This window comes from Ursus maritimus, unplaced genomic scaffold, assembly GCF_017311325.1.
Source record: "Ursus maritimus isolate PB19 unplaced genomic scaffold, ASM1731132v1 scaffold_32, whole genome shotgun sequence".
Taxonomy (NCBI): Eukaryota; Metazoa; Chordata; class Mammalia; order Carnivora; family Ursidae; genus Ursus; species Ursus maritimus.
Window position 1 is genome coordinate 613,078 of NW_024425786.1, and position 10,693 is coordinate 623,770.

The following is a 10,693-nucleotide window of genomic DNA, read 5'->3' on the forward strand; positions in this document are numbered from 1 at the left end:
CCCTCTCTCTCTGCCCCTCCCCACAGCTCATGCCCTCTCTCTCTCTCTCAAATAAACCTTTAAAAAAAATAATGTAGGAAAGCCATCACGGTTCGAAGCCAAGGGCCAATAAGGAATTCTTAATTCTTTATTCTTTGGTGCAAAAAGGGTGGTTTTATTAAAGCACAGGGACTGGGGCGCCTGGGTGGCTCAGTCGTTAAGCGTCTGCCTTCGGCTCAGGGCGTGATCCCAGAGTCGTGGGATTGAGCCCAGCATCCGGCTCCTCTGCTGGGAGCCTGCTTCTTCCTCTCCCACTCCCCCTACTTGTGTTCCTTTCTCGCTGGCTGTAGCTCTGTCAAATAAATAAATAAAATCTTAAAAAAAAAAAAAAAAAGCACAGACAGGACCCGTGGGCAGAAAGAGCTGCACTGGGGTCATAAGGAGGAGTTGATTACATACTTTCAAGTTGAGAGGGGGTTAGGGAGAGCGTTAAGTCTAGGGAATTTTGGAAGCAAGTTTTCCAGGATCCTAAGGGGGCTAGCTGTTGTTGGGAAAGGTCATCTAATAAAATCCCAGTCATGAGACCCCTCAGATGTGTATCAGTGGGTCACATGCTTGGGGGATGATTGCAAACATGTATCTTGGGGGTAGAGATGAAGGAAGTTTCCAAAGGAATTTCTGTATGTTAAAGTAGACTCACAGGATCCGGGGGGTGGGGCTAAGATCGCCTCTTGCGCTTAGCAAGGTGTGGACATGGAGGCACTGAGCCCCTAGAGGAAGTCACTCTGCCTGTCTCAAGGACTTGTCCGTGGGCTGTAGGGAGTAAGGAAATGTAATACTTTTTCTTCTGCCTTTGTCTCCCACGTCATTTAACAGAGTTAACAGAGTTGGGAAGTGGGGGAAGCTATCTCGGCCCACCCGCTCCTCACCTAGAAACCTGGGGAAGCTGTCTCTGTCATATGTGACCAAAAGAGCAGAGTAGCAGTGGAATGCCACGCAGACTTACAGTGAGAAAAGCGTAGTAACATCCCTATAGATAAAAGAGTCATGGCAGAGAGCTATTGCCCAGAAAACAGATAAAAACCGTAACCGCCTGTTAACGAAGCTAAACAGACAACGGCAGCCGTTAGGAAGGAAATGGACGCAGCCGAGGTGTGGCGAGCCTGGGAGGCTCAGGGTGTCAGGGGCCTTGGCCCCTCTCTAGACCCAGGATGAAACGGCCAAACCACCAGTCCCTCAGGCCAGGGTCCTGGGCAGCTCCTGGCTGTCCCTGGACACCAGATCCAACAGCCCTGACCCCCGTCCTGAGATGAACAGGGAAGTGCCGGCTCCTCGGGATGATGGTGCCTGCTGCCTTGATCATCCTCTCCCACCCTGCTGTCCAGCTGGGCAGCCTCTGAGAGCGGGAGGTCCTTCCAAGGACCAGCACTGAGGAAACCGCTCCTGGGACGCCGGAGGCCTGAATGGCCTTCCAGCGCGGGAGGACCTGGGCCCAGCCTGAGGGACCAGGGGAGCAAGCGGTTGCCGCGGGCTGTGTGGAGGGGTCAGGGCAGGCTGGCCAGCATCCCGCAGTCGCTGCTGGGGCCCCGGAGCCGGCCACAAGGGCTTTCGGCATGAGTTCACAGACTGATGGTGGATCATTCCTGTTGGCAGGGCGAGGAGTACAGGCCGTGAATGAGCTCTGGGGAGTGAGCAGGGATTCGGTTCTGTTTTGTACACAGAAGCCATCATAATGGGAATTTCAAGAGCCACGTGTCTAGATTTTGCGTAGAGTTAGGCTGGGGCTGTAGCTCTAGCGTGGTGGCATGGACAGTGATGACAATGGCCGGGACGTATTCACCTCTACCCACCTGATCTCACGTACACTTTGCAACAAGCCTGTGAATCCGGCTCCGTTCCTGTCACTATTTTACAGATGAGGAAACAGCTTTCAAAGGCCACATGGCTCTTCAAAGGCAGAGCCAGGCTGACAGCCCCGGAAACCCTTTGGTGTTTCAGGATCAGAGCAGCGGTTTCTATGCCACATCAGAAAATCATGGGATCCCTGAGGGTGGCTGTCAGTAAAGCATCTGCTTTTGGCTCAGGTCATGATCCCAGGGTTTTGGGGTCGAGTCCTGCATCAGGCTCCCTGCTCAGTGGGGAGCCTGCTTCTCTCTCTGCCTCTGCCTGCCGTTCCCCCTGCTTGTGCCCTCGTTGACAAGTAAATAAATAAAATCTTTTTTAAAAAATCATAAGCCGAAGTATCTTTGGGGACCAATGAGAGGCAAAGTCTCAACCAACAAATGAGGCATCTGGACCCCGGCTGCAGGGCACAGGGAAGCCATGATGATGTTCCGGGAGAGTGGCATGTCTATCACTGGCCACACGTCAGAGCGGAGACCATGATGAGGACAGAAAGAGGGAGAGAAGGGGGCAGGAGAAGGAGGCTCCTCCAGAGGGGGTAGGGATGGGGAAGGTGCCCTGACAGGTACATGGTCTTTCAAGTGGACTGGGTGGGTTAGGAGCCTGGGTGTCCCCAGCACCCCTGGGACAACGGTGGGCCACTGGGGAAAGCAGCAGCTTCTGAGGATGACAGTGAGCTCAGAAGCAGAAGTGCTCGGCCTGGACACCAGCTCCAGGGCATCTCCCAAACCCAGGCTCACATACTGGACCACGTGGGGGCAGGGCTGCTTAGCTCCCCCTCTGCAAACCCAAAGCTGGACTCAAGTCCTTCAAGACGCCCCTGGAATGAACCCCTGTGGAACAGAAGGCCACATGTCCGTGCTGATCAGCCTTGCAGAGCCGCTGACAGGACACGCTTGTGGCTCCAGCTGTATGAGCCCAAGCCCACAGAGGGGCCCCCATCCAGGTGGAGGGCCGGGGAAGGGGAAGAAAGAGATGAGAGCAGGCCTCACAGAACCTCACAGTGGCTCCAGTCCTGCAACCCAGCTGCACCCCAGAGCTGAGCATGGACGCCCCAGTTCCTCAAAGCAGGGCTTCCAAGGGCTCCCACTGCTACCGTGTGGAGACACCCAAGTGCACGGCAGGTCAAGAGGGGTTGCAGCAGGCAAAGGGCCCCTAGGAAGCCAGAGTGAAGGCTGCCAGAAGCAGAGCCCCTCCCACTTCTGCCCTGGCTGTCTAGACACACTGCTGCACCCCGCCCCCTCCAAAGGGATGAGTCACTCCTCAGAGCCCGGCCCGCCCCCAGCTGTTTTTGATCCTCAGGGTCACAGCGGCTCCAGGATCTCAAGGGCAGCCAAGGAGGGGGAGGGCTTTTGGGACGGTGGGTGGTGGTCTGGTGCATGCCCCACACAGCGGCCCGAGGTCCCCCTTCTCTCCAGCTCGAGCCTGCATGGGGAGGCCCAGGCTGGGGAGGGGACCCTCCTGAAGCTGCCTAATTACCACATGTCGCAGCCCAACTGGGTCACCCATGAGACTGGGCTATTTCTAACTGCAGCAAATGCTACCTAACAGCAGGCCCAGGAAAAGATGCTTTCCCAAGGTCTGAGGGCGGACAGAACTGCCTGTCCCTCTGCCTGAAACAGGGTGCCTTGGAACTGGGAAAAAGGGGCCCACTTCTTCCCCCTCACCCTGCACTCTTCCCTCCCTTCTCCCCAGTAAGCACACAAGCCAGTGGTTTTGGTCTAAAATGATGGACATTTAGACATTGACACCAGGCTCACGCCTGACCAGCGCCATGCCAGGGGCAGGCCGAGCAAAGACAGAGAGGTAGGGAGCGGGCACTGTGGGGGCACCAGCCAGGACCTGGGGTCGCTGGTGGTCACCGGGGGGAGGGTGGGAAGGGGTTAGCCACAGTGACTCCAGAAGTGCCAGGTCCAGGAAGGTCACAGTCAGGGACTCGAGGAGAGCCAAGTACACCTTACCCCTCCCGGTGATGCCAGGTGCCCGGCTCAGGAAGCAACCTTGGCCAGGGTGCTCGGGTCTTCCCAGGAAGGGACAAAGCCAGCCTTCAGTCCAGTGGGTAGCAGCATCACCAGCCAGATCCTAGGCTCTTTCTTGGCTGCCAGTGCGAGTAAGGGGTGGGACGGTGCTGTCCATCATGCTGTGGTTGAGGCGTGGATCCAGACCACAGTGGCCAGTTGTGCTGGGCGAGGCCGGCATCAATTCTTCTGCTCTCTGGATACAGCACTGTCGTTTGAGACGAGCCCTCTCTTTCCAGCCACTTGCCCCCACTCACCATGGAAAGCTCTCATCAGAAGCAGCACCCACAAAAGAAAATGAGAAGCAGCTCTGGAGAACTGCCAGCTTCCCCCAAGGTCAGAGGACACTTGGCCCTGGACACGAAGATCGGAGGCTGGGTCCACCTGCTGTGCTACATCATGGCTCCCAGCCTGTCAGACAGCCAGGTAGGGAAACAACACTGGACGCTGCTTACCCACACTTGAGGCTCCTGCAGAGCTTGAAGGGGGGGTTTCCCAGGAGGCTCTGGCCGGAAGCACACACAAGCCAGCCAGTGCCAGGGCCACACACCCCCTCGGACAGCACAGGACGGGTGGTTGGCTCCCACAGTGGGCCCAAGACACTAAGGCACGACGCTAATCTAAGCCCACTGGGGTGAGGTGGGGAGAGGACAGGCTCCAAGGGGCCTCCCCAAGTCGGCAAAGCACACAGTGACCAAGCAATGACGACAGCCTGTTGTTTCCAACTCGGCACAGGCTGGAGGCGCAGGGTGATGACCCGGGGATGCCAATGGCTCTTGCTAGACGGGGCTGTATGTCCTGGCGGCCCCTATAAAGGCCTCTGGAAAGCAGGGAGAGCCCTGGACGAGGCTGGCACCCCCGCGCAGGCCCAAGGGTCAGTCCCGAGTTGGAGTCTGGGAGGCGGATGCCGGGCTAGGAAGGTCGTGCAATGACTCCGAGGCCCTGGCGGGCCGGGGCCCTACCGGTCTCCAGCAGGCCCTGCGTGGAGATCCTAAGGAGGGAGCAGGAGCGAGGAGTGGGGAGCGGGCGCCAATCTCGGGCAGGCAGAGCCCCGGTGGGCCGCCTGGTGCTTCAGGGCTGCCTGCGCAGGCCGGGGCGCCCGAAAGCCGGGTGCATGAGGTTCTCGGTGATGTAGGCCACGAGCAGGCAGATGACCACCAGCATGACGCAGATAGAGCCGCCCACCGCCGTCATGGCCACCACGATCTCCCGCATGCCGGCGGGCTCGGCAGCGAACTCCACGCACTCGGCGGGCCCGGCGGGCTCTGGGGCGGCGGCGGCGGCGGGCTCGGCGCGCAGCGGCAGCGGCTGCAGGCACAGGCGGTAGCGCACGCCGTCGTGCACGTCGGGCAGCAGGTAGTCGCGGCAGGAGGCGCCGAGCAGCACGCGCTCGCACGGAAAGCGCGTGTAGGCGCCGCGCCACGAGCAGTTGAGCGCGAAGGCGCGCACGCGGCGCGCCTCGGCCGGCGCCAGGCGCCACTGCAGCAGCACGCTGCGGTTGCGCAGGACGCTGGCGCGCAGCGAGCGGCTAGCCGAGGCGTGCGCCGCGCAGCCGGGCGCCTGGCAGCGGAAGCCGCGCGCGGGGCTGCGGAAGCACAGGCGCCCGCCGCCCGCCTCGGGGCCCTCAGGCAGCACCTTGTAGGGGCACCAGGGCGCGTCGGGCGCCGGGTCCCAGCCCGGCGGCGTCGGGGCGGCGGCGGCGCAGGGCGGTGGCGCGCAGGCGGCCAGCAGCAGCAGCAGCGGCGGGGCGCGCATCCTGCGGGCGGGCGGCGTGGCAGGCGCGGGCTCGCGGGCGGCCGGAGGGTCACGCGCCGGCGCCGCCGCAGCCGCCGCCGCTCCCCGCGCTCCCCCGCGCGCCGCGCCCTCCTTCGCCGCCCGCTCCGACCCGCCCCCGCGCCCCGTGCGCGCTCGGACCCGGCGTGGCGGCGGGGGCGGGGCCGCCCATGCCCCGCCCCCCCTTAACCCTCGCCGGCCCGCGGCCCCGGGAGGGCGGACCGCGAAGGGCAGGGGGAGGCCGGCGCGTGGGGCCGGGCGGGGCGGGATGGGGGTGCCGCAGGCCCCGCGCGCGCGGTCCACGCTGCCTGTCCCTTCTTTTGTCGCCGAGTGGGCGGATTTCCGCCCCTTCCTCGCCCCCGCCTGGCCTCTCCTGAGGCTTTCCGGGGGACCGGTGTCCCAGTCGTGGCCTCCGAGGGCAGGCCCTGCACTGCCCTTGGCCATGCCTCCGGATAGAAATATAGGCAGGACCCCGGGTCACTGTGCCCCAGGCCGCCCCCTCCCAGATCCGCGGTGGGGACCCAGAGTAAGGGTCGGTCTGCCCTGACGAGGAGGGGGCGAGGACGGAAACTTTCCTTTGCCCTTAGAGATAGCGCCCTCAGGGGAGGGTCGCCGGAGAGGGGAGGATTCCTTTGGTGAAAACTTGAATCTCTCTTCTCGTCAAAGAGCAGCCTTTGCTCTCATCAGCCCTTGACTCCTCTCTTTGCTTCCACAGATATGGCCCTGGGCCCCCCCTCCTGATACCCCGAGAAGGGCGTCGGGACTGAACAAAGGGAACAGTCTCCCACAAGTTTACGCGGTGCACCGACGGGGAAGGAGGGACATGCACCTTCTCCTACTCTTGTCCTCAGGACCTGCCCAAGACCGCAGCCCCCCAGTACCACCCCTGCCTAGAGAACCGGGCTCTCAGGACACCCCTCCAGGTCCACCTGACCCATTGGGACTTGATGCAGACACAGCTTGGGTGCAGGGGGTCTGGCTGAGGGTCTCTGGCTGAGGGGCCGCTCTGTGCCCTGGGCAGGGAGGTGAGCAGTGGGCCCCGCAACTGTCCTGTGGGCCCTGGGTTCCCTGTAGCACCCCCCCACCCCGGGTGCAGTTTTCATCTGGGGCCTGGGGAGAGAGGAGGGACTATGTGGGCTGCAGTGCTCATTGAGTCCTTGGTCCCCACACACCCATACCCAGCCTTCCTAATTCCTGGTCATCCCCAAAAATTCTGGGCCAGCACAAGACCTCAAGGCCTCTACCAAAGCTAGGGGTCTGAAGCCCTTTACCCAGGCCCAGCATGCCTCATTATGGCCTGGAGGACCCTAACCCGACATGAGGCCCCTTCGGCTAGTTGGAACCCTGAATGGGGTCTCTCCAGGCCTCTGTACCTAGTGGCGAAGGGTCGAGGGTAAAGATTTGGGGAGGAGCGCTCCCTGGCCCTGCCCCCTCTCCTCAGGCTCAGAGATCCTTGGGCTTGGACTCCTGCCCCAGCTTGGTGGGGGGACTCAAGGGCTTCCTCAGGGAAGCAAAAAGTGATGATGGTCTAGGGACCCCCACGTTCCTACTCCGAGCTCCCTGGGCCTCAGTTTCCAGTGGAAGCCTGAAGCAACTGCGGGCACTGTGCCCCAGATGACAGGGTGTGGGAGAGGGGAGGCCCCATATTCTCGGGTGGCCCGAATCACTACTACGGCATCTCCAGACCTGAGGACCCCCGGGTGGCCAGTCTGTCAGTCCACATGCCTACTCTAGTCCTACTGAGGCCCAGTCCCAGCGCTGGTGTCTGTGAGGGCCTGGAACCTGCGTGCCACCAGCCGCATCCCGAAGGGCACGTGGGAGGATTGGGGCCCTTTCCTCTGGCGCCACAGGGTCATCCATCTCTGATGCTGAATCCAAGTCCGGAAAGCCTCCAGCGAGAGCCCCTTCAGCAGCCCCCTACCCAGAAATATAAGGGCTAATGGGGTCTGCCGGAGCCTCTGAGCCTGTTGTAATCTCTGCTCCATTAAGGGGAGGGGGAGGAGGCTGAGGGTCAGCACCCGCCTTCCCCAGGTAGCTGAGTGGGGCTCTGGTGGCCTCCGTCCCAGCAGGAAGAGCACATGGGCAGGACTGCGAAGATGAGGGCCCACTGCACACCACTCAGCGTGGACCGCCTCCGACTCACAGAATGTGTGGTGCGCTGTTCCAAGTTCATGCAAGCTTTCCCTGTATCCACCTCTTTCAGGACCCCAGAGGCGAGGTGGAGGTGGGCTGGAAGAGGTGGCCCCCCAGTTCTGACTGGAGCCACCTTCCTGGGCAGTCCCACTGGAAACCAGAGGTGGGAGCCTGGGCTCTGCAGGCAGGGCAGCTGGCTGCTGGGGTGCAGCCAGGCAGACACGAGAGAGGGAAGAGAGAGAAGAACCAGCCAGCCAGCCAAAGCTGACCCCCAGGTCCTCCCACAGCATCATGGCAGGGGGGTGCCCACCTGCCTCGTAACCATTCCAAATTCAGTAGTAAGGGAAGCTCCTTTCTCTGTCCTTAGTCTGTGGGGGGTTTGGGTGGGCCTCACTCACCCTTACCCAGGGGGTCAGCAGGGCACCCAGGCCTTGGCCAGTGAGACCAGTCTGTTCCCTTAGCCTCGAGGCCTTTGCTGAAGCTCACAGGGAAGGGGGATTTCTCTGCTGGAAGGGGTGGACTGCCATCTGTTGCCTGAAGATGTTGTGTGGGAAGAGCTGGTCTGAGAATGAAGCCAGCCCCTGAGAGATGCAAGAAACCCGGCCGAGGGTTTGCTCCAAACGTCTGGATCCAGCCTCGTCCGAAGCAAGGAGTCCCCGGAACTTCAAAGTCACTGGACGCAGAAAAACTCCTTTTGTGTGAAGTCGAAACACCAGCTTTCCAGCTGTTGAACGTCAGAGTCCCACCAGACGCATGACCCACAGGCCCTAAGTAGGCACCACCACTGTCACCAACCCCACCTCCCACTGCTCCACCCTGACCCCTTCTCCGTTTTCTTTTTTTTTTTTTTTTGAAGATTTTATTTCTTTATTGGACAGAGAGAGAGACAGCGAGAGAGGGCACACAAGCAGGGGGAGTGGGAGAGCGGGGCTGGACCCCAGGACCCTGGGATCACGCCCTGAGCCAAAGGCAAACGCTCCACGACTGAGCCACCCAGGCGCCCCAGACCCCTTCTCTTTCTTAAACCCCCAGGTCACTCTCTCAGCCTGACGGCCCTTCCCTGCAGATCTGAACGTCTTCCCCCAGCCCCACCCCCACCCCCACCCCCACCCCCTGGCTGGGCTCAGTGGGGGGTCGGCTTGTCCCTCCCCTGCCCCTCCCCCTCTCCGGCGCGCACACGTGTGTGTGCGCACACGCTCTCTCGCTCTCAAAATCTTTTTTAACAAATCCATTCACTTTTTCAGTTACAGATATTTTTGTAACTCACATCATGAATATAAACAGAAGGTGCCAGAGAATAAAGACCAGACGGCCGTCTTGTCCTGCTTGGAGGCGGCAGACTGACCTTAAAAAAGGGCGTCCCCAGGGGGCACCTGGGTGGCGAAGTGGGTTGAGCATCGACTCTTGGTTTTGGCTCAGGGTCCTGATCTCAGGGTGGTGGGATCAAGCCCCACCTCGGGCTCGCTGCTCAGCACGGAGTCTGCTTGGGACTCTCTCCCTCTCCCTCTGCCCCTCCCCGCGCTCGCTCGCGCTCTCTCTCTCAAATAGTCTTTAAATTTATTTATTTATTTATTTATTTATTTATTTATTTATTTATTTGAGAGGGGGAGAGAGAGAACACAAGCAGGGGGAGTGGCAGAGGGAAAGGGAGAAGTAGGCTCCCCGCTGAGCAGGGAGCCCGATGTGGGGCTCGATCCCAGCACCCCGGGACCGCGACCCGAGCTGAAGGCAGACTCTTTTTTTTTTTTAAAGATTTTATTTATTTATTCGACAGAGCTAGAGACAGCCAGCGAGAGAGGGAACACAAGCAGGGGGAGTGGGAGAGGAAGAAGCAGGCTCATAGCGGAGGAGCCTGACGTGGGGCTCGATCCCAGAACGCCGGGATCACGCCCTGAGCTGAAGGCAGACGCTTAACCGCTGTGCCACCCAGGCGCCCCTGAAGGCAGACTCTTAACTGACTGAGCCACCCATGCGCCCCTAAATAAATCTTTTTTTAAGAAGGGGGTCCGCAGAAGCCTCATGCGCTCATCCTCTCTGCACCCCCAGTGCTGCCCGTCCCTTTGCTGCACGCAGCCGGAGAACTTCCCAGGCCTGCCCCAGAGCCTGGTGGGCCGAGGTCACCCATAGGATCTCTTTAGTTGCCGCTCCTACCTGGGGAGGGAGCCTCCAGGTGTACCCACCCAGGTCACTTCCTGGCTGTCTGGGCCGGTGTCTGTCTGAGCTCCTGTTCAGAGTGGGGACCCAGCCCTCATGGTCCCCCGCCCAAACTCCAGGGCCTGTCAGATACACTTCTGCCCACCTGGACAGCCAGACCAGCCTGAAGTGACAACTCGGCGGGGGGGAGGAGGGGGCTTGCAGACGAGGTCGTCACCCTGGCCGGGGCCTCCCTGAGGCTGGCATCAGGCCTGCTGGGACCCGGAGCACGCAGACACAGGGACACGGGCTGGCTGCTATTCAGGCTGCGTGAGGGCAGCAGCTGCGCACGTCCATGGCCCCACAGCCCTCCGGGCCTCCCTGGCCCGGCAGTTTTGATGTGTGGCACACCGTCCTCAGGGCTCTGAGGATTACCATCCCACTCCCTTTCTCCAGCTGCAGGGCGACCTTTCTTTTCCGGAGAAGCATGGCCCTGAGAGCTAACCCCTGGTCGAGCCACAAAGCACCAGGGCAGGACAGTGATCTTGGCAAGGCGAGGGGTGGGCCCTGCATTGTGCCCCTCCCTGGGGAGGGCCCTGGACCTGACGTCAGGGCAGAGGGGCCTTCGGTGGGAGCCATACTCCATTCTGATTCGGGCTCCCAGAACTTGGCAAAGCCTTCACCTAAAGGGGACAGCAAATACCAGTTCCTCTCTGTGAGGTGGCCTCTCTCCACGCCATGGCCTGGGCATCTGC

At 61.0% G+C, this 10,693-nt stretch overlaps 1 protein-coding gene across 1 annotated transcript; it reads right to left on the minus strand.

Annotated features, from left to right (window-relative positions):
• Positions 1–3,593: 3,593 nt before the first annotated feature.
• On the minus strand, positions 3,594–5,654 carry FNDC10 (fibronectin type III domain containing 10). Its single transcript, XM_040645632.1, has one exon. It carries the CDS (start codon positions 5,652–5,654, stop codon positions 4,971–4,973), a length of 684 nt encoding a protein of 227 aa, XP_040501566.1. The 3' UTR covers positions 3,594–4,970.
• Between the last annotated feature and the right edge of the window lie 5,039 nt (positions 5,655–10,693).